General features: G+C 51.1%; 1 protein-coding gene across 18 annotated transcripts in view; it reads left to right on the top strand.

Moving 5' to 3' along the window:
- The first annotated feature begins 203 nt into the window (after positions 1 to 203).
- Positions 204 to 22,979, top strand: part of BCORL1 (BCL6 corepressor like 1) — a 61,289-nt gene continuing 38,513 nt past the window's right edge. For 2 of the 18 annotated variants that reach the window (XM_082717734.1, XM_082717744.1), the window contains exons 1-3: positions 212 to 589; positions 1,865 to 1,944; positions 19,251 to 19,380. In XM_082717734.1, coding sequence (XP_082573860.1) covers positions 19,295 to 19,380 — 86 coding nt within the window. In that variant the 5' untranslated portion in view covers positions 212 to 589; positions 1,865 to 1,944; positions 19,251 to 19,294. Of the gene's footprint in view, positions 590 to 1,121; positions 1,309 to 1,864; positions 1,974 to 2,770; positions 2,957 to 4,554; positions 4,633 to 18,985; positions 19,148 to 19,250; positions 19,381 to 21,205; positions 21,378 to 22,979 lie in introns of those variants that run through there. The other 16 variants (XM_082717735.1, XM_082717738.1, XM_082717730.1 and 13 more) reach the window with 14 other exon arrangements.

Genomic DNA, 22,979 nt, shown 5'->3' with positions numbered 1-22,979 from the left:
CCCGGCATTTTCCCTTCCCCAGCACCTGTCCCACTTCGGCGCCGGGGCTGGGGCTGCGCCCGCGGGCGGCCTCGGGGCCGGAGCGCCAGAGCCCTGCCCCGAGGTCGCCCGGGTTAGGGAAGTGGGGGGCCAGGGAAGGGGCGGGGCGTCTGGCGGGGGCACCCCCCCCGCAGGCAAGACCCCACGCCCCCCCCATACTCGGAGACTAAACAGAGATACAGAGTCACACATAAAGCACGAGCGAAAACGCTCGCTCTCCGACCCCGAGCGGCGTTGCTTCCCCCCCCCCTTCCTGGAGCCGGGGGCTGGCCGGGGAAGGTGGCTCCGTTCTTCCCCCGTGGCCAGTGCGGGGTCTGCGGCTGCCCGGAGAGGTTCCGGCTTCCCCGGGGCTGGCAGGGGGAGCCCCGAGAACTGCAGGCCCGCTCCCCCTTCCTCCTCCTCCTTCCCCTCCTCCCCCACGTGTCCTCCCGGAGCCCAGCGGCCTGATCCCAGCACCCCCCGCCACCTCCCTCCTCCTCTCGCTTCGCCCGCTTCCCCGGCGGCGTGGAGAAGAGCAAAGTTGCGACAGCGGCCGGGGGGCTCTGCCCAGGTGAAGGGGGCGCCGTGGGGGGTGGGGGATGGCGCGGCCCTGTGGCGGGGGCGGAGGGAAGATAAAGAAACTTGCTTTCCGCGGCCCCCACCCCGCGCGGGTTCGGATCTTGCGTGGACCGAGCCCTCGTGGCGAGACGCGGCAACGCCGCTGGGACCGAGGCCGGGACCGGGACCCAGACCCGGACCGCGCGCCTGGGCCGGCTCCGCGGGCGCAGGCAGCGGGCCAGGCCGGCACCCAGGCAAGGGCGGGGTGGGTGGCCGCACACCGGACCGAACCGGAGACTCCGGTGGCCTGAGCGCGGGCCGAACCCGGACCGGGCCGAGTTGGGTGGTGAAGTAGGACGTGGATTCGGGGGCGGGGCGCGGCGGGAGGGGGAAACCAGGCCCCGCCGGACTGGCCTGGGCGTGGGGGCGGGGGGCGAGTTCGGGGCACTTGCTGGGCTCGGGACCGAGCGGTAGGGCGGGGCGGCGCTAGGGGCTGGGCCGGACCCGCGGGGAGAGGGCGAAGGGGGGAGCCGGGGGTGGAGTAGGGGCGTGGAGTTGCGAGCGGGGTCTGGCCTCGGCCGGGGGCGAAGGTAGATCGGCGGGGCCGCCAGCGGAGGGAGGGAGGCCCGCGGCAGCGCGGCGGCAGCGAAGGCCAGCTTCCGCGGAGTTTGTGCCCGGGCTTCCCGGGCTCCGGCCGCCTCACGCGCACAAATGGGGCTAGGGGACTGACTGGTAAGCAACTGCGAGTGTTAGACGGTGTTCGGCGGCGATTCCGGGAAAAGCAAGGAAAGACACCGTCTGCAATTATGCCGCACCCCCCACCCACCTCTTAGCATCTGGATTTTGCTCTCAGGGGGCCGCGGACCCTCCCCGCCACAACCCTTTCACTCTCCTGCACTCCCACCGCCTACCCCCTTCCTAGGCCATCTGACTCTCCTAGGGGTTTGTGTTTAGGGGTGGACGACGGCCTGGGGGTGGGGGTGGCGATATACTCTCCCTCCCGCGGCAGCAGCCTAGTTCGTATCTTATTCCTACATGTAGCGTCGCTTTGAGTCTTGTGGACATTGGGGTTTAGATAACCTACCCCCACCCCCACCCCCATCAAGCGATTTGATGGCTTTTAAGGAAAGGGAGAAATCCCTGGATTTCCACGCCTAGAACGAGGTTTGAGGATTGAAATTCACCCCCAGCTCACTTCCACTATCAACCCCTCTTTCCTTGTAAGCCATTTCCACGGGGACCCGAACTTCGGGGGGCGGTATTAATTTGCTTCTCTATCTCTACACAGGGTCGTCGTGGCCAAGGACGGCTAGTCTCGGAGGGAAAGTAGCCACCAGTCCAACTCGGGTCGCCCCCACTATTACTTCGGTGAGGGGGGCAACGCTAAGGAGATACTGGTGGGTAGGGAACCAGTATAAAGGAGGGGTTCTGGGTGGTCACCCCCGAGGGACTCGGTTTCTTGTAAGGTAGGGAGAAGCGAGACCAGGCTTCAGGGGAGGGGTTCTGGGGAGGGACATAGGGATTGGTGACGACGGGGGGGGGGCGGGAAGAAGGGGGTAGTCACACCCTGTCAGCACGGGGGTGCGGGGCTTCCCTCAGGCCCCTGGGAGAAGGGGACTTAATGTGTCTGTTCTGTGCTGCCGGGCAGGGGAGATCTGGGGTCTCTGGATTTGCACACTGGATCGGGCACCAGTGGCCTGAGAAAGTCAAGTCGGGGCATATGGTGGAGAGCCTTGGGGGAAAGAGACAGAAACCCCTGGCCTTGGCGCCCTGATCTTTTCTCTTCCTCAACCTTCCCGTTCGAGGGGCATGGAGGGCTGGGGGCGTGGGGCTCTTGCAGCCCCTAGGATTGAGTGCCTCCGCCTCTCCTGGGAGTCTAGCTTTTTGCCCGGCTTGCTGCAGCCACTGCTGCTGCCTCCCTCTCCGGAATCCGCTTGGTCCTCGCAGCGATCCCCTCCTCCTCCCCTCCCCTCCCAGTGTCACCGGGGCTGCTTGGCTCTGCCCCCTTCGCCGCCGCTTGCTCCCTGCTTTCGTCCCTCCCTCTCTTGCTCGCTCCCTCCCTTCGCCTCCACCTCCCCATTCCTCCCCCCCAGCAGGTGGCATTCTGGGAGTTGTAGTCCCGTGGAGCGGCGTCTGGCGCCGCCCGCGAACCCCGCCGGACTCCACTTCCCGTCGAGCCCTGCGACCGGCACCCACTCCACCAGGCTTCGCTCGCACACACAGACACACACACACACACCGCTCTCCCCCTCACTCTTTCGCTTGCCGCGGCTGCTGCCAGTGTGTGGCTCTGTCTCTCCTCCGCTTTGCCGAGCCCTCCCTTCTTCCTCTCAGTTCCTAGAGTCCGACCGCCGCCGCCGCCGAGAGAGAGGAGAAGGAGGTCGGTGGCGATAAGGGGCGGAGGGGGGGCATCAGATCGGGGCAGTATTAGGCGGGTGGCGGCTCAGAGTGGGTAAGAGGGAGCCCGGGTGGCGGCCTGAGCCTCCCCGCGGAGCCGACCCGGGAACAGGTGCGTCTTTTTTTTCTCTCCCCCAACCCCTCCACCCCTTTTGACTCCCCGGCTTTCTCGTATCCCCCCACCCGCTTCTTTCTATCTTAAGCCTTTTCCCAACCCTGTCCGTTCTTCGCCCCGCGGCCGCTGTGTTTGCCCCCCGGGGGCGCCGTCCTCTTCGTGTCCCCGGACGTAGCGCTCCCTGGAGCTCGCTCTGTCCTCGCCCCTCCCTTCGGGACAGCTCCCCTCCACTTCCCACCTTCGTACCCCATCCCTGCCCTATCCTACCCCCTCCTCACCCCCTTCTCCCTTAGCCAGGTGAGACTTGTTCTCCACGATTTGAGTCTTCTTCCTGGCTGGGCGGGGGTCTCCATGGAAACGGGGGTCTGGTTGATCCTGGGGGGGGGGAACCACTGGAATTACCCCACTCCTCAGAAAGGGAGGTGGAGGCTATGGTCTTGTTAACTACCTAGCCCTAACACCCCCCCCCCCATGCAAGGATCCAGTGATCCGAAGGGAGGCTGGCCAGGAGGGCAGGGCGAGAAAGGGCTTGTTTTTTGGCGGGGGGGGGGGGGGGTGGTGGTGGTGGCTGTCCGTGATGAAGTCTTGAAGAGACCTGGAGAAAATACCCTCCAACCTCAGAGGGGAGGTGCGACGGTTTCTCCTCAGGGCTGCTTTCTCCCCGGTGTTGGGGTGAGGGAACCGTAGGGTAAGGGGTACCCCTAGGTGGCGGCGGGGCCTGGGTTCGGGAGTGGGAGTGCTGTGATGGGGGCAGGGGCAATTATCCGAGTCCCTGGAAAAAAGGCGGGGGATGACTTCGGAGCGCCCTGGCTCCGCTGCCCTCGCTCTAGGGGCGGGGGCCGCCGGGCCGGGCGCGGCGGGGAGGGGGCTTAAATTGAAGGAGGATGAGATGGGGGCAATTCATACTAGCCCCAGCAAGCCAGGGGGAGATCCGGCGTGCAAGCTCTCCACCCGCTCCGCGCCAGGCCTGGAGGCAAGGGGTCTGAGAGCGAAGCCGAGAGGTGGAAGGAGGGAGGCTCCGGTTACGGGGCCGGGTTTCGGAATCAGGGGCAATCCCCCAGCCCTTGAAGAAGGGAGAGGGATGGCTGCGAACCCTAGGGCTCCCCCACCCCGGGTCCTAAGGGGCGTGAGGAACAGACAGCAGGCCCAGCGGAGCTGGATTCGAGCGGATCGCGGCTGGGGAGTGGGGGGGCTTAGTGGTGGGCTTCGGGGGGAGCAGTCCGGCGGCGGGGCGGGCGGGCGGGGCGTGGGGCTCCGGCGGGCGGCGGGGCGGGGCTGGGGCGGCGCTGCTGCCGCCGCCGCCGCTGCTGCTCCTGCTGGGGCCGCCGCAGCCGTTGCTGCCGCCGCCGCCGCCGCCGCTTCTGGGCGGGGAACGGAGGCCAAAGGGAGTCCCGTGCCGGGGCAGAGGGCGCAGGCGGTGCGTGGTGGGGAGGGGGCCGTCCTGGGGGCGGGGGCAGGCGGGGGGTGGAGCCCCCGACGGGGGGCGGTACGAGCCCGGACGACGACGACGAAGAGCCCCGGGGGCCGGGTGCATGGAGGACGAGGTGCTGGGAGAAGGAAGGGGGGGTGGGTCCCGCGACGGGCCTCGTGGGCTTGGCTCCTCGAGGTTCTGCTTCGGGACAGAGCCCTGCAGGGGCGCCCAGAGGCCCGGGAAGGGACAGGGAGGTGAATTGGACGGTGGAGGGGGCCCTTCTTGCCGGGGTCCCGCCGAAGGGAAGGCTGGGCCGAGGGACGTCCGGGGTAGGGCTGGGAGGAGCCGACCGCACCTCGGCTGGGGATTTCGTGTTATGGAGGGACGCGAGATTGTTGTAGGGAAAGATATGGTCGAGGGGAAAGGCGAGAGGGAAGCACACTGCAAACCCGGGAGGCCAACAGCCCAGGCCAGTGGAGGTGCCCTTCTATTTCGCCCGCACCTTCCCCCTCCCCCAGTGCAAGCACTATGTTTTTGTTTTATTGTTTTGAAATTTTCAGTGTTGGCTGTAGGAAGCTGTCGATGTGGTGATACTTATTCATTCTTCATGTCTCCTAGAGTAGACAGTAAGGACAGGCGTCGCTTGGCCAGGACTCGTCTAGCCCAGGGTTTAGGGGCTCTTTACGTGAAAGTGGGAAGGGGGCCTGCTAACTTTGAGCGACAGCTGAATACTCTCAAGGCAGTTTGGAGGTCGTCCCCATAGCACAGAGGGGGAGTATAACTGCAAAAATCTTTGGTGAGACTTCTGTGGGTATAGTTGTAGGTTAGTGTTATTCTGGTTGGCCGCATGGCTTTTTCAACTTAGAAGGCTGTTGGAAGTGGATTAGGTTTATAATAAAGTCGCAAGGTTGGAAGGGACTTTAAAGGTCATCTTGTTCTTTGTTTACCTGACCTGTCCTTGAATGTTGGGATAGTGGAAGCTTTATTTTGGGGGAGAGGGAGCAGGGTTTAGGGGTACTTAAATTAGACGGCAATGTCACCATGTGGTACTGAAGAGGACAGCACGCAAGAAAGAAATTTGGAGGATTCCACTGGGGATTAGATGGGATAACCCAATCCCCCAAATCACCCAGAGCCTCCAAATAGAAGCAAAAGTTTGGGGGAGGAACCTGTAAAATTTTGATGGAGAGGCAAAGTTAGTAAGAAGGACTGGGGCAGCTAGGGGGAGCAGGGGACTTGGTGACTCAAGTTAAGAGAATCTGAAGGTTGATAGAGTTTAGGAGGGACATGGTCGTTTTGAGTAAGCCATGTGGCTATTGATAGGCAGACTCCTCTTTTGATAAGGCAACTGGGCAGCAGCCTTTGGGATAGATGGGGAGGACAAGGGGCCCAGGCCATCAGGTACAGAGCCTTACTCAAACTGACTTTAAGAGGGCTGACCCTGTTACCAGCTACACAGCAAGGGTAGGGTTCTTTTTGTTCTGGCTCTTGAGAGTCATTGATGTGACTCTCATGAAGGGGTTAAGGAGGACTGTTTCTTTAGAATAGGCCATAAGGAAAAGACAGCAAATTATTGGGATAGGGCAAGAGGAAAGCTAAGTCCCTGGCAAGTTCTTTTGTTGGAGTCTGGATTGGGCAGAGTGCAGGGGAGTTCCCGAGGAAATGGTGGCAGCACCAAGGGCGCTCAAAGATCTGGCTGTTTTGATTACCCAGAGCTGGTAGAGCATAGACTCCCAGTGGCCTAGACTTTTTTTTTGGTGGGGGAAGCAAAGGGGTTTCTTCCAGGGGTCTGTTTGCTTTATTCATGCTGTAGTTAACTACAAATGAAAAAAGTGTTTGGTACAGGTGGCAGAGAATCTCACATGATGAGTCTGGATTATGGGTTTCAGAGAGGGGCTTCATTTAGGAGAACAGAATTATGGGAGAAAAGGACTTGAATACTAGAAAGAAGGAAGGCCAAAAGAAAAGTCAGGGAGAGGGTCGTTTAGGCAGTGAATGGGGAAGAAAAGTGATTATCACTGGTTACACGTCAGGGCCCACTAAGGAAAAAGTGGAACCCTGAAATTTCCAAGCTAAGTTTTTCCGAAGTCAACTTTGAAGAACCTTTAAGGCTCTTTACACTTTCATGCTAGAATCATTATGGTTGGTGTGAGAGAGAGGACTATCTTGGGTAAAAACAGGGTTGTAGAGAAACGGGCATGTAGGAAGAAATATACATATATTTACTTATAGGGAAATGGAGAATTTAGAGATAGTATATAGACTAAAAAATGCAGAATGTGAAAGAGGGCGGAATAAGGAACCAAAGGGAGAAGGTGTTTACTCACATGTCATGTGGAGTAAGTGTCAGGGAAGGTAAAAAGTTACCTTTGATAGCTGTTGTCCTGGGAGGGCCCAAGCAGCAGAGGTTGCTGAGATCCAGGGCTTACAAGTCTAAGCATTAGTTAGAAAATTCAGACGAAAATAAGCATACTGGATGGGGGAAGCAATTCACCGATGTAAGTAGAATGGCCTTGAACGAAGTTGAAAGTAGGAATACACCAGTTTTTCCAGTCTGCAAGTGGAAGGAATCCTAGATATAGGGAGGTGAATTATAGAAATTCCAGAGTGAAACAGGAGAAAAAAACAGTGGCCTTAGAGCCTTGGGCCAGAATTGGAGGGTGGGGTGGGCGCATGGAGGAGAGGCGCTAATCAGGGGTTGGGCATCTGGACTGGTTCATTGATTCTAGGCTGAGCTAAATTTGAGATGGAATAGAATGGCCGCAGTGGGGTAGGGAGCTGTTTTCCAGCATCAGCCAGCATCTGGGATGGAGAGAGGAGTAGTTCATGGTTAAGCTGGGTGGGAAAATGAACACTAACTAGAGTGGAACGGAGAGCCCTGGGGAAAGTGGGCATTGTTGGGATAAAGCAGATGGCAAAGGGGACAAGCCACTTATGATTACATAAGGGGGGGGAGGAAGACCCTAGACCTTTGAGTTTTAGAAGGAAAGGAAGTTTCTTAATGCTGGAGTTCCAGTTAGGTATGAGTCTATGCTTGCCAGAGGGTTTAGCGCCAGAATGGCCGAAGAGGGAGGTAACCGGTAATCTGCCTTTCAGCCACTAGGATGCTGGTACAGTATTTTACATAATCTCACATACTAACTAGGCTTTCTTAATGCCAGTGTTTGAATGGTTATCCTTAAAGTAATGTAGAAACTGTTCTCTTTCTAAATCGTACCCTTTCCTACTGTTCATAACTTGAAAGCAGTCTTTCATGATGAAAACTTTCTTTGGTGAACTGAAGTTGAATTCTGGTCAAGAGTAAAATTTAACTCTGCTTCTATCCCCATAATTCCAATATGCTGTTCTGTTTCCCTTTTCTTTTTTAAGCTGAAGCCACCCTTTCCCCCCAAAAAAAACATTTAAAAATGGGTAACTGTTTAAAAAGTGGCTGCAGGCTGCATGTCAAGGTCATATTTTCCCTGGTCAGTGAATTGTGATGAATTTGAAGAGCGATGATTTATTATTTGTAAGATGTGGTAATTTTCAGATTTATTCTTTGAGAGTATGTGAGGCAGGATACGTCTTCATTTGGATTTTAAGAAGATCTTAAGTTAAGCGCCCGTGAAAAATTGAGAGTACTGAGGGGCAGCAGAGCTTTGTGTTTCAGGCTTCTTTACTGATTTTCGGCTAAGAAACAAAATTTGGTTCCCTCATTGCTAAGGTATGCCTAGAAATCTTAGTGTTGGTGCCGTGTAAGGGTACAGTCAAGTTGTGTTACAATTTTGGTGTCCGGGGACAAGGAAAACAAGCCGACTTCCATTTCTCCAAGTTCTGTGGACTGTAGAGAAGTTTATTGTATGTGACGCTGATCCCCGGGACGAGTCCGTGCACTCTCCACCAGGATCCATGAGGCGCTGAGGTGTCTTGTGATGATGAAGCTTTACTCAGTTTAAGTTGGTCGCACCTTGTAGACGTTAGTATCTTGCAGTGGTTCTGAAACTTTTGCATGTCTCAGAATTACCTGGAGGGCTTTGGAGACATACTGCCTTAAGTCAGAGTCCTTGCTTTTCTACTTCCTAGCTGCGTCACAGGAAGCAACCCACTCGACTCTCTTGAACCTCAGCTTTCTCATCTCTAAAATGGAGATGAAAACCCCAGTCTCCCAGGACTATGAAGATTACACAGGATAATAGCTATGTGGCAGACCAGGTCCATAGCAGGAGCCCAATAAATGACATCTGTTACTATATTATAATCTAGTTTTTCTTATTCCATTGAGTCCTGTGACCTTTGATATTACTCTGTGGTAAACACGGTGGCAGAACTAAAACTATCAATGGCTCCTGAGCACTCCCTGTGTATCTTGATTCTCTGTGCTCTTTCTCCATATTCCTGTTGTATTAGTACACATTTAGCATTTACAGTGTGGTAGGAAGAAATAGCTTGGCTCATCACTCCATTATTGCATCCACCTTTGAGGTGGAAGTGGCAGCTTCTTTAACAGCTGTGCTGTAACACTGCTCAGTAGTTTAGGGCAGGAACTGAAGACTGTGTATCCAGTTGAAACTTCAGGGGACATTTTGGGCCATGCTTAAAAAATGACCCAAGCCTAGTTTACTGGGGTGACATTTTAAAAAACCATTGCTTTCTGAAAAGGGCTGCTGTATTTAATTACAACTGGTTGGGCTTTCCAGATGTCTCTGACATCTGGAAGTTCTACGAAGGGTGGTAGATAGAGTCTGAGTCTTGTATGGCTCTATGACAAGGATGTTCATCAGCGACTGGATGGGAGAAAACACGTTTTGAATAGCTCAGGTATCCTCAAACCAAACTTCTGAACACTGAAAAAAAGATGGGCTGTAAAATAGAGACTCTTTCTGCAGCCAGAGTGGACTTTGGTGCCAACAGGCAGCTGTGCCAATACAGGGAGAGAGTGGTAGCAGGCCAATTTAAAACAGCAGATCAGTTAACAAATTAATAATTTCATTTTGGCTTGGAAATGCGTTATTATTCTCTACCTGCCCCCCTACCCAGCAGATTCACCTTCTGATTTATATTCTGCTTAGGGAGACATTAAAATGAATCGTCCCTGAGTACACATCTACCGTAAGTGGGCAGAAGGCAGTCCATAAGTTGGCCGGGTTTAAAAATTAGCTGTGGCTAAACCATGCTCGGATAATTGGAAGTTGACTTTGTTGTTTTACCCAGGCCCAGTTTTATTTCTATGGTTGTCTTTGTTGTGGAAGCAAGGAAAAGAAAGAAGAGGAAGTTTAGGAGAGAGCAAGGAAAGTAAAAGGCATCCACAGACAGGGCTTCTTACATGGGATTCTTGGTTTCCATATGACCTAGCGAGAATTTTCAGTTTTTCCCAGTAGTTCAGCAAGTATTTACTGCACACAAATTGCATTACTTGTATCATGCTAGACAGTATTGGGAGTGGCTATTAAAAGAAGCAGAAAATACTCTTTCTGACCTTGGGGAACATATAGACAGGTAGGGAGATTGAGTCAGTACTAGGAGTTTGAAATTCTGTGAGGTAACACATTATATATATATATATATATATATATATATATATATATATAATATGTACACTATGATGAATATGTGTGTGTGTATGCGTGTATATATACTATGGATGTATATGTATATATTTATATATATGAGTAATTTATACAAAGTGAGTTGAGCCTGTAGTCTGGAGAGTGGAAAAAAAAAAGTCTGATAATGGCCTTTCCAAATATTTGTGTGAGAGGTCCAGGAGACCAAAAAAAAAAAAAAAAAGGTAAAAGTTCGGTGAGGAGGAATCCTTTTTAGATGAAAAAATCCTTATCACGAATGCCGTGTACTGAAATGGAGACGCCTGAGGGCCACTGCCACAGTGCATGGCATGGAAGACACACAAGCATCACAAAAGGGATTCAGGTCTCAGATTGCAATGATTCAACTTTGGAGTGTGAAAGACACACCAGATATTCACATGGTTCTGCTGAAGACCCAGACTGAGGAAAGCCAACTCTTAGTTTTGATCTAGGAGAAATGAGAAGCACTAAAAAGCAAACCAAAAATGACCCTGGTAACTTAGCATGGCATTTTGAGGTGACTTCACATTTGGCAAGGACTGATTAATTTCATGGTGATTGCTTAGGTTTTCTAGATATTGATGATATCTAGAAATTGTATAAAATCTTATGGCTAGATCCTAGGTCTAGCATAAAGCTATGATGAGATGTTTTCCTTAAATGCAGTAAAATTACTTCCTTACAGCAGGAGATGGAAGTAGTACTTGAATAATAGGGAAAATGTATGGCAGTGGGTAGAAAAGCTAAACTGGTTGTATGAAAATGTGAGTGAGATTCAAACTTCTGCTTTTTGCCTCCTTCATTGTTGGAATTGATTATCTTTGTTCCTTTTATGGCTTTTGTGCTCTTCTCAATTTTATTTTATTTTATTTTTTAAGTAAGCTGTATGCCCAACATGGGATTTGAACTTATGACCCCAAGTCCAGTTTAAGGAGGTCTCTCTGACTGAGACAGCCAGGCCCTTCCTATTCTCAACTTTAAGTAAGGACTCACTGATGCCCGTTTTGCAGATGACATAGTAAATGGACATAATGAGGTACCTGAGATGGCTGGCAAGCCCAGTCTCCCCACCCCCAACACACACAACAAGTTTAGGCTGTGGATAGTAGACTATATCGCTCTTCAAGGGTGTTGCTACTGTGTGACTAGACAGGTTTTGATTTTGGCAGTTTTTAAGCATCAGATTTTCTCAGAATGAGTAGGGATCCAGCAATAGTGAGGAGATTGAGAAAGGGTATGGTTTGGATTAGAAAGGACTGGGGTGGTCATAGTGAAGAGCTAGCTCCAGGGAGATCGCAAGCCCTGGCTACTCTGTTGAGATGAACATCTAGCCTCCCAAGGTGACTACTTTGGAGGTAACTACATTCATTTGAATGAGTAAGCTCTCATGTGTTTAACAGATAGTTAAAATTCTTTTGTATCCAGTCTCATAAATGTTTATAGGCCAGGTTTTTAAACATGGAGATACCAAGGAGTCTATGAAGGTGTCCATGCTATAGCCATGTGTGGGTAACTACTTAGTCTTCTCGGTAAACAGAGGAATTAAATGTATCTGGGAAGAGGATGTAGTGTCTCCTATAAGACTTATCCCTTGGGGTAGAACCAAAAGAAATATTTGGGTAGAAAAAACTCCAGGGGAACTAGAAAGTGCTACAGTAGATTAGTCAGGCAGAAGGCTGGGATGAACGGTGCAGAGGGCCCCTTCCTCCTTTCAGTTGCCCAGCAGATTATTTCCAGTTGATTGTGTGTGTGTGTGTGTGTTTGTGTGTGTGTGCGCGCGCGCGCACGTGCGTGCGTGCATGTGGTGGTGTATAGTGGTAAAGGAACCCTTTTGCATGAAGGGGGGTAAAGTAAAGTGATTGGGGCATGGATAGGGACACCTGAGTTTCAAGGAATGACATTGGTTAATGGCAGGGGAAGGTGAAGGGATGAGGATATTAGGAAGCCTGCGGAGAATATTAGAATACCTTTATATGGGAAATCGTTAAATTAGGATAATTTATACTGGGAGAACTTCCTCATTAGTGGTTGAGGTTTGGTATATATGATTAAGTAGGGAAAACAGGACCATCAGTCTCCTGTCGAGTATACATGGAAGAAGGCAGAGCGGCAGGGAGGGTAAGGTCTGTGGTCAAGGTTCCATATCTAAAGCCAGGTAAAGTCTTCCTTGTTGGGTACATGTATACTTTCCTATTGAAAACAACTGATTTTGAGACATTTTGACCTCTCTCTAAAGGCACTTCAGTGACTAGGTGGAAGTCCTGGCCTCTTCCTTTCAGCCTCAGGATTTAAATGTCAGTGGCCTCTTGGATCCCCTTGGGGGTGTCTTAAATGCTGCTTTTACCAAAGTGGGGTAATGGGCTGGCCTCTCCTTTGGTTCTATGTTTGAATGTGAATGTCTCTGTCTTATGGGAGCTTTACCCAGAGCGCTGGATTTCTGTTGGAGCAATAGGTCCCAAAGTTGGTTTTCTTTACACATTAGTCATCACTGACCCAACCCTCCTTCTTAAACTGTCTACTAGCCACGCCTATTCTCTTGAGGACAGATTCAGGGCCAGGCTTCAAGAAGAATATTTTCCGGCTCTTTCATTTTTTAAAGTCATAATTGCTTCCAGGTCACCAGACAATGTGAACCAAAAGAAGCCTGGGGGAGTACTACCAGATTTAGTTTAACTGAGACCTTCTTAATCTTGAATTTCTAATTTATTGGCTGGATAGTAAGAGTCCAACCATGAATAAATGGACAGGTTTCATGCTACGCTTAAAGGGCCTAGTTGTATTCCATATGTTGCCAGTGCCTGTTGTTCTGCATGTAGGGGGTCTTTGGTCCCAGTGGAAGCTACGTGATTCTGGGGAACCCGTTCACAGGATAAACACCCTGGCCAGCCATGTTCAAGGTTAACGTTCTACCAAGGCAAAGACATTTTGTCAGATAGGTGCTGTATTATCTCCTTTTGTGTCCTTCCCTTCCTCATACGCATGACGACCATACTTTTGCTTGTAGTTGTTGTGAAATCTGCTTGTTTTGGCATCTTCATTTCAAAACAAAACAAAAACTGTCTACCCAATCGGTAAAATCTCCTTTGAGCTTTTAGTGCTGCCCATCCCTTATTATCAGCTCCCCCTAACCCTGACTTGGATTATAATTTGATGTTCTTCCCCTTTTGATAACATATTCTCTCAAAACTTTTCTAAAATGTCTGTACTCAGTGCTTCCCCACAGTGTTTCAGTTTGGCCCACGATGGTGAAATATTTCAGGTTCCCCTATTTCGTTTTTTCTCTTTTGGTTGTTATATTCTGTGGGCTTCTCTTTTATGCCTTTCACACCTGCCCTTGACTTCTAGAAGTTGTTTTTTCTTTTGGATTTTTGGGGGGAAAGATCTCTGCTTCATTATGGTTTGTCTTCTGCTATCTGCTCACCCTCAGCTTAACTGCTCTTTTCACCATTTTAAAGTTATTGCTCTCCTGTTAGTCCATTTCTTGTTGGTTTCCCCTGGTTTGTAGTGTGCTGATTATGTCTGCGTGCCTGCTCTCTACTTGCTGGATTCATCCCCTCGGATCTTGGTCAGTCCCTCTACTTAAGTGTGTGTACATGTGCCTGCTAAATTGAAGCGTTGTATTTCTTTATTTTTTGCAGTCTATGCTGATCACCGCACTGGGCTGGTGGAGCATGTGCTCTCCTTTGTTCTCACTGAGTTGGACGTGTCTTTCAAGTTTTTCCCCCCAAAGTGGGGATAGCTCACAGTGGTCCTGCTGCCTTCCAGGCAGTGACCAGTATTTGATTCTGGGGCCATGCAGCTGTTCGTTTCTTAACAATTACATGGTTGTGATATCTGGGAAAATCCTTTGAGGTATTTCGTATGCTTGTGCCCATGTTTCCTGGGTCACTCGGGATTACCAGGTTTCTTCGAAGTTCCTTTTAGGAACTTTGCCGTCAGCCTTTGATGTGATGGTTCCCATCAGAGAGAGCAAGAGAGAGACTAAGAAAGCACACCACACGTGAGTGCAGGCTCTGTGAGCAGAAGCAAGTCGGCACACGAGAACGTGCACACCAGCGGAGCCTACGGAGTGTGGTGTGTCTGGAAGGTTTTCCTTTCTGCTCACCTCTCCTGAGAAGGAGCATACAATGGAGTGGTTGTTAATTTGATTGGATGTGATGGTGAGGAAACACAACACTAGGCCTCTTGGACCAGAATCTCCAGGGCTGGGACTTAGGAATCTGTGTCTTGAACAAGCTCGTTGGTGATCCTGGTTTGGGAGACATTGGTGTACATTGGCCATCTTGACTCCTCCTGTCCTGGTTGGACACTGACACCATCAGTGACTCTTTGGAAGTTCCCTTTGCTTGCTCTCTGGCTCAAGAAGACCAGTCTTGCCTTCCTGTGTAGACCACTTAGCTCAGGGTGCTCTTATCTGTGATATCTACCTCTCCTCTTCCCTCCTCTGTAAAGGCTACTGTTAATAGCAGCAGTGGGCTTTCCATAGGAAGAGGGGCTGCTCTGAGAAATTCCTAATGGAAGAGTGGGAAGCCAAGGTGAAGCAAATATTCTATCTTCAGGATCTTACGAAAGTGGGGGTGCCTCCAGGTAGTCCTAAAATGTGTGGTATTGTCTGGTAATTATTTTGGTTTTTACTTGGTTTTCTTTTTATTGTTGTTGTTATTGTGTTTTGGAAGGGGGGTAGCTTCTAAAAACTCCTTTATCTAGGTGGTGATATTTTCTATGTTCTGTTTTCAGATGCCAGGATTCATTTCCCCCCACCTCTGATTTCTGTCCGAGGACCTACAAACAACTAATCCCCTCTAAATAGAACAAAAATCAGCCCAAGAGCGAAAAACCGATGGTTACTGATTTATATCTGCTGCCTACAAGTATTCAGATAGGCACTAAAACTTAAACTTTGTGTTAAAATTCATCTTATGCAAGTATGACCCCCTTCATGCTTGACTCTTCCAGTGCTTCATACAGAGAAAATAGGGGTTTTTTTTGTTTTTTTTTAAAGATTTTATTTATTTATTTGACAGAGAGAAATTACAAGTACACTGAGAGGCAGGCAGAGAGAGAGAGAAGGAAGCAGGCTCCCTGCTGAGCAGAGAGCCCGATGCGGGACCCTGAGATCATGACCTGAGCCGAAGGCAGCGGCTTAACCCACTGAGCCACCCAGGCGCCCAGAGAAAATAGTTTTTAAAAGTACCTGGTGTATTGGTCAACAGGCTGAGCTGGTGTTGTGTTGTGTTGTGTTGTGTGTTTTTAAGTAGGCTTCATGCTTGTGGAGCCCAGTGAAGGCTTGAAATCAAGACCTGAACTGAGATCAAGAATCTGACATTTAACCAACTGAGCCACCCAGGTGCCCCTGAGCTGTTGTTTCTTGAACGGGGATATTCCAGCATATTCTAAGAAAAAGTCAAAACTTGAGGATGTTTGAGGATGGGATCCTGGTGAACTGACTGGAAGCAGACAGTCAGCCCATTTGTCTTACTCCTTGCTGAAATTTTTCTAAAAATTTGTATTAACCCACATAACTGTTTTAGGAATGTTAAGGATAATTTTCAGAAAAAGGTAAGATCATGAGTCTCATACAGTTATAAAAATGAACATGCGTTAAAGATTTTATTTTACTCGTTAATCACAAGGGAACCAGACAGATGTTAGAGCCGGTTCAAAGAAAAAGTCCAAAAGCACAAATTTATATGGAGTAAAGGAATTGAATTGCAAATGGAGGTAAAACTGCCCCCCCCCGCCCCCCCGCAGTGGGGAGGGAAGTCAATCCGAACTCTATGGGACAAGACAGAGTTTGCATATCCATCAGTTACCTGCAATTTACAGAGGTGCAAACTAGCTCAGAGACAATGAGAGATACTGGAATGGGGCAGCTATGCAGGGTGTGCTGTGGGCAATGCGGGGTGCTTTTAGGAAAAGTACAGCATTCTCTTCTGTAGTAACTAAGCCTGGTGGACCCTTCTGGGGGGGTGGTTGATTTTGCTTCTTGTAATTTCTCAGGGTCATCACCTCAATTTCTCATCCAGCGTTCAGTTCCATATAACACTCATTTACTGAGTACTTACCATCTGTAAGACATTGTGGAGGAACCAGAGACAGAAAAGATAGTTTCTTACCTTAAGTAGCTTGACTGGCCAGGGAGACAGACATGCCACACCCCCAGCTAGCCACACTGCAGGGAAGATAAGCGCCCGTGGGAGAGGTAAGGATGAAATGTTTGAGGAGAAGAAAGAGTCGAGGAGAGGGAAGAGTTAACCGATCAGGGGCTGAGGCTGGGGAGATGACATGATGACATTAAAGCCAGACTTTGAGGGGTGACAGAGAAAGGAGAAGAGGCACAGGAGAGGCCATTTCAGTGTTAGGAAACAGCAAAGTCCTAAAACTGGATGATCTGCTTAGGGAAGGGTCAGGAGCCGGGATGGCAGAGGCCACAGGGAAATAGCAGGATGTAGCCAAAGAGGAGGCCAGAGGAGGTCTGAGGCCAGGTCAGGGAGGGCCCGGAAGGCTGTGCTAAGAAATTTGGGCTTGATTCTGAAGACAGGAAAGGTACTGAAAGCTTTTGAGGAGGGAGGGGGCTGTTGGGATCGAATTGGTGCTTTAGAAGATGAATTGATTATAAAATCAAGAGACTGGAGGCAGAGGGACCAGTTAAGAGGCTGTTGTAATATTCTGGGGGAGAGATGATGAGGGCCTGCAACGGGGTGGTGGCAGGAAGGGCAGAAGGCGAGGACGGAGCTGGCATTATTAAGGCTCGACTCCTGATTGGCTGTGGGCAGAGATGGTGGGGGAGAGGAGTTGAAGACGACTTTGCTGCTGAAATGTCCAGGCTGGGGGACAGTGGTGCCATTAACTAAGATAGGAAACATGCTGGGGGGGGGGTGGGGAGCAGGTTTATGGGAACAGATAATGAGTTTGGTTTGAGACACATTGAGTTTGAGGGGCTCGGTGGATGTCCAATTAACAGCGAGTCGCTGGCAGCTAGAAATTCTGGTCTGGGTCTAAGGAGAGAGGTCAGGGCTAGAGATATAGATTTGGGAGTCTTTGGTGCAGGAAGGGGAGAGTTGCAACTGGGGGAGCTCCGGAGCTGGGAAGCAGGAGGGGCAGGATTCACACGCTGCCCCCCACCCCCACAGGTGAGAGAGGCAGGGTTGGGGAGAGCCGAAGAGAGCCAGACTGAGCTAGCGAGAAAGACAGAGACCGAGGAGGGCAAGAAAGACCAGAGAGGGAGAGGGAAGGCTGAGTGGAGGGGAAGGAGAAACAAGGGGAAGGCCGAAGGGAAGGTGGGGAGGTGAGGGGAGAGGGAAGCGAGAAACCAAGGGTGAGGAGAGAAAGGGGGAAGGAACCAGGGCAAGAACGGTGGGAAGGGCAGGAAGGTGGAGGGGCGCAGGCGGTGCAGGGAGACACACGGGGAGGGTTACAGAGGGAAGAGGGAGGTGAAGAGGAGTGGCAGAGGGGAATAGGAAAGGGGAATTGAGAGAGAAGGTGAAACGGAAAGAGAGCCAGAGAGAGATGGGGTAGGGAGGCGAAAAGGCGAGGTGAAGAGATGGGGGCTGGCAGAGGTGAGGCGAGACAAAGCAAGACCAGGGCTAGGATTCTGGGGTGGGTAGAGAGAGAGTCGGCCCTGGACACCCTGGCTCAGGAAAGCCAAGAGCGGCCAAGTACAGCGAAAGGCAAGGGCAGCAGTAACCTGTGCTGCAGAGAGAGGGAGGTAGGCGAGGACCAGGACGAGAATGGGGGCTGCTGCCCTAGTACGGCTTCCCTCCTTTTCTGGGAGCCTCTGCACCAGCCACCTGGCCTCCTGGCTCTTTCTCAATCTTAGCTTGCAGCCTCCTGGCCTGGGACCTTTGCACAGATTGTTTCCTCTGCCAGGAATGCTCTTCCCCCAGATACACACATGGCTCACCCCTTCGCTTCCTTCAGGTTGTTTAAATGTCTCCTTCTCAGCAAGGCCTGTGATAAACACCCTCTTTGAAAACCGTAGCCCATTCTGCATCCCCCTCCCAACCCCAACCATCGCTCTGCCCATTAGCCTTGTGTTCTACCACCTTCTAACATCCTGCAGCAGGAGGCGTGGGTATTGTCCGTCTCATCCCACGAGAGTATAAGTTCCGTGAAGGCAGGGATTTGGGGTCTTTTTTGGTAGTTTTTGAATCCCCAGTACCTGAGACCGTGCTGGCACGTAGCAGGAACCCAATAAATATTTGTTGGATGAGTAAGTGCTCTTCTGTTGAATATGGACAGTCTCTGAAAACTATATAGAGAATAAGCAAAACAAACCCCTGATGTGACTCTATTGTACTGATTTACTTCGTGGGAAAGTGGAGAACAGCAGAAAATTCTGATCACTGGAGGGTTCTGTTCAGCTGAGCTTCGACGGAGAAGACTTTTAGCTAACTTGGGAGCTTGACGGTCTCTTTTCTTGATGCCTCATTTTCTCTAGAATTGGCTGTGCAGTGGTTGTCAATGGCGACAGCTGGACATTAGCTGCTGAAGGGGGTGGTAGGTCATGGGGATGACTAGGCTGATAGAAAGGGGCACGGACAGAAATGTGTGGTTTGTGATGGAACACTGTTTTTTGTTTGTTTGCTTGTTTGTGGTCCGAGTACAAGGAGTATTGCATTTGATTTCAAGGGAGCTTTAAACCAGCTTAAATATGTGTGTTATATCTCTGTAACTCCCAAGTCGAAATCAGAATAGAGCATTTTTGAAGGGCTTTTAAAGAAAATGTGTGCTTCCTCTGGAGAACTTAAATTGGTGCGTCACTCAAATACTTCAGTACCCATGGATTAGAGAGTTGACGAGCAAAAGATCCCCGGTAGTCTTTCAACGCATTGTTCATATATGGGAACAACCCTCTAATTGTAGTTGGTTAGGCTAAATGTGTGTGGAAAAATATACTGTCATCTCGTTTGTCTGGAACAGATTGAATTTCCTCGAATACTCAAGCATCTCTGTGTAGGTGATTAACAGCATCCTTGTCTCCGTCCTGAAACCTATGGAGCCCTGGAAAGCCGGTGCCCTCATCCCTGTTTGGACCTTAATTTTCCATAGCAGGCTGGCTTGCAGGAGAGACGGCTTTACTGTGTTGGTACTATAATTGCCTTTGCTTGAATGTTTCCCTGCTAAAGGTGGTTCAAGCAGCCGTCCCTGTTCGGAGTTCTGATTGTTTGGAGTTCTTTTTCCTCAGGGGGAGCGGCCACAGCAGGTCCTATCTGGTGGTGAGTGGCTGTCATGATCTCGACAGCACCGCTCTACAGCGGCGTGCACAACTGGACCAGTTCTGACCGGATTCGCATGTGTGGCATCAACGAGGAGAGGTGAGGAGGCTGGGAAGGTGGCCGTGGCCGGCTCCCAGGGAGTGGTCCCCGCTCATCAGAGGGACAGCTGCGGTAGGGCTCTGGGAGGGACCCTGGGTAAGAGGCTTCGGTGATTTGTAATTTTCCTGGGATGGGGTGGAGCCGGGGGCGTGGGAGTGGCCTGTCCTCCCACGCTGTCCCCGTTCGGATGAAGGTGAGGAGGCCAGCAGATGACCTTTTGCCAACTAACATTTGTCTACTCATTAAGAACTGTCAGCCTGGAGTAAGGGGAAGCTCAGGCAATTGCAGTTTTTATTTGCTGCATCCATGTTCGGTGCTCAAGGATACGCACAAGATATTTTTGGTCCTTGATCTAAGCCTGGAAGAAAGGCAGTTTTATTATTCAGCTGTATACTGGGAACTGTTAGTGGGTATTCTGGTGATCAGCGCTTTCCTGCCTCACGAGGCTAATGACGATTCTTAGCCGATCCTTATGAAGTGTCTCGGGCAGATCTGACTGCGTACTGTAGTTGTCATACGGAACTAAGAGTTGGGGATGCCTGCCTGATCCATGTGTTTTAAATGTTCTGTTCACCAAAATGTTTGGTTGACCAAGCTCTGCCGTTTACTGATCATGCCCCGTGGGAAAGACACTCAAAATGGCCTTCAGATTTTATATTTGACTCTTGTGACCTTTGGCCAAAGAAAGAGCTCTGCGCGCCTCTCCCGTTTTTAGAGAAGGCATGCTTGCTGGTGTTTAGCTGTTGTTTCAGTCCATCCACTGTTTAAATGCCAATGCATCAGATCAGTCCTCTAGAACACGGACTGTTCCAGCTTGTCCTGGGATTCAAATCCGGTGTTTCCTTGGGGAAGTCTTGGAAGCGTATGCGTGGCTGTGTGTGCACGTGGGGGAACGTTTGTCTTTGTGAGTATCTTCTTTTTCCTTCTGCTCTTGACAGGAGAAGTGTGTACTTGTCTGAGGTTCAGGTTACAAGAAGAGACCATTTTTTTTTTTTAAAGCCATTAGTGCGTAATAGTTTAATGTTTTCTATCTTGAGGAGCAAGTTAGAGATGGACTTAAAAGGAATTTGATTTTAAGATACAAAAGTCAGGACTAAGGAAAGTAAGACTGAATTCCTCTCAGATCTGCGTAAGAAAGATACTTTCCTTTGCATGTGAGGTGCGGCTTTAGATAATGCCCACGAGTGGGCAGGGGGAAGGCCAGGTGGTGGTATTGATTTGTGGAAGCATTCATTGGCAACTCGGCAACTCGTTAAAGGCATTTGGGCCTTGCGTGCAGAGATCTGGACTAGAGCCTTTAATAAGTCAGTGCACAAGCTGCCTCGGTTCACTGTCCATTCTCAGTCCTGCTGAGAAAGAAACAGGAAGTGAGCCCCAAACCTGCCTTTCCCTCTTTATGGACCTTTCTTGGGATGTTAAATTACCAAATATGCCTAGTGGTTAAGATGACCTTTTAAGCATTGTCACTTCTGATCTCATCTACCCTTTATTGTCGCCTTCCTCTACAGTCTAGGCTGTGCTGGAGCTGCTTTCCGAAATGTGATCTCACCTTATTTAAAAACCATCTTTCTCAGCCCTTTACAACTTGTAGAACTTAGACATTTCGGGTATAAAGCTGCATGTGGGGGGTCAACTCTTAAAACTCTTTGAGAAACCTGCCGGCGTCGTTAGATGGAGTCGCAGGGATGGGGGCCGGGGCTTTCTGCAGGCCCCAGGTGGCTGACTGTAGTCACACCTCGGGCTCACTCTCCCTGTTGTCTCACTTGGTTGCTTCCTTTCTTGTATCCATTCATTCTTTCATTCAACCAGCATTTACTAAATCCAGCAGGAGCAAGCCAGCAGTTACGGGACACTGATGGGGAGTGCTGGAGCGTGGCTCGTCCTGGCCCTGTGCGAGTCTGTCTGCAACACGGATAGACTTCCTGGGGGAATAAGGGAAGGCTTTCCAGAGGTGGTGACATCTGAGCCGGGGCTTGAGGGACGAGTAGGAGTTTGAGGTGGGAAGAAGTTTGTCTTGGGGTGCGACGGGACTCAGGCAGGGAAAGTCTGCAGGGGCTGGAATCTGAGTGCCTGATGTGTGTGGTGTGGTCAGGGCCCCGTGGGCACTAAAAATGCTCTGGTTTGACAGCGGTGCTAGCCCTTCATAATGGGGAAAACAGCCCTGAAAGGTTATCGCCATTTCTGGTTTAAGTTCAACAAAGCCTGACGCGCAACAGCCCAGGGTCATCTCTGCCCGGAAGAGGTGGTGGGATTGATTTTCAGTCCTGATTGAAGCCTGCTTTGACCCCTGCTCCTTCCTGCCTGCCGCCTGCACCCTCCTAACCCTGCCTGGTTGACCCGCTTCTCTCTGTGCACCCCTTGCCTGCAAGCTCTTCCTGTCCCAGGCTCCTCTCTCCACGGAGCAGTTTAGTGTTTGCTTAGCTTTGCACACCCCTCTCCTCAGAGAATTTGAAACGTAGCCACACGACATTTTCCCAGAGCCTCAGGGACTGGCACTTGGGCCTGGGCATGGCTGGAGTAGCCGGGACTGCTGCTTCCGCCGCTGTCCCCAGAGTCCCCGGGCCACTGGCTCTGTGGGTCGGCCTTGGAGGGCAGGTGGCTGCCCTCAGCGTTCAGTTCAAGGGGATTTTAAGGGGATGGGAGCCCAGCAAGGGCAGCTAGCTCCCCTCCCTGGGGTCAGGAGAGGAAAGAATGGAAATAGCGAACATCCCTCCCCGGCAGCCCCTCAGGTAGGGTTGGCAAAGGGGCTGGCAGTGCCACTCGTTCCCCTTGCCCTCCTCCCTAAACCCTCGCTGGCCAGTCTTATTTGAACATGGTTCTCCGCAGCCCAAGGCTGGGTATAGGGCCCGCTGTTCCGGTCTCCCAGGATCTGATATCCAAGTACGTTTTCCCTTTCCTTCAAGGTCCCCCTTTCTCCCCTTCCTCAAGACCCCTGACTGCCTCTCCAGCCCTTGCCTGTCCTTACAGTCATTTCTGTTTGTCACCAGCAGTCATTGCCAGCAGTGGAAACCTCCCACTTCTGCCAGCCTAGCTGCCTTTTAAAGGGAACAGATCTCCACCCCCCTCCCCAGTTAATCCTTCCTGGAGCCCTGGAACGATAGGGAGAGGCCTGTGTGATCTCCCTTGCCTTTTTTGCTTCTCTTGGCCCAGGGACAATTTTGGAGTCCATCAGTGGGGCCCTGTTCCAGTGAGAGGGAAGGGGTTAGCAGGACCCTCCCCATTTTTGTGGGGGTTGGCTGTAGGCTCCGTGACTGTCCTAGGCTAGGGTAGCTGGTGGGGCAGATGCTGGCTTCTTCCCAGGCTGTTGTAGAGCTGAGGGGGAGGGGGAGGAGCAAACTCCAAGGCGGTCCACTTCCCCAGAGGCTCGCAGAGCGTGCCTGTCTGTGCTTCTCGCCTCTGGAACTGTACCACAGGACTTCTGCCGGAGCTTTATTCTTCTACCCAGACCTTCCACTTAGCCACTCACCTGGGCTCTTGCCCCAGTGGCGTCCTCCCTTGGGCAGACAGTGGTGGGTTTCTGCTGTAACCAAAAAACTAAACTTTAAGTGGGTGTTTGTCCTCTCTCCAACCTCACCCTCCTTGTCTTTTTTCCCTCCTGA

Source organism: Mustela nivalis (genome assembly GCF_964662115.1).
Source record: "Mustela nivalis genome assembly, chromosome: X".
Lineage (NCBI taxonomy): Eukaryota > Metazoa > Chordata > Mammalia > Carnivora > Mustelidae > Mustela > Mustela nivalis.
The sequence above is the reverse complement of the archived record's forward strand: the minus strand, read 5'-3'. Positions and strand labels throughout refer to the sequence as shown.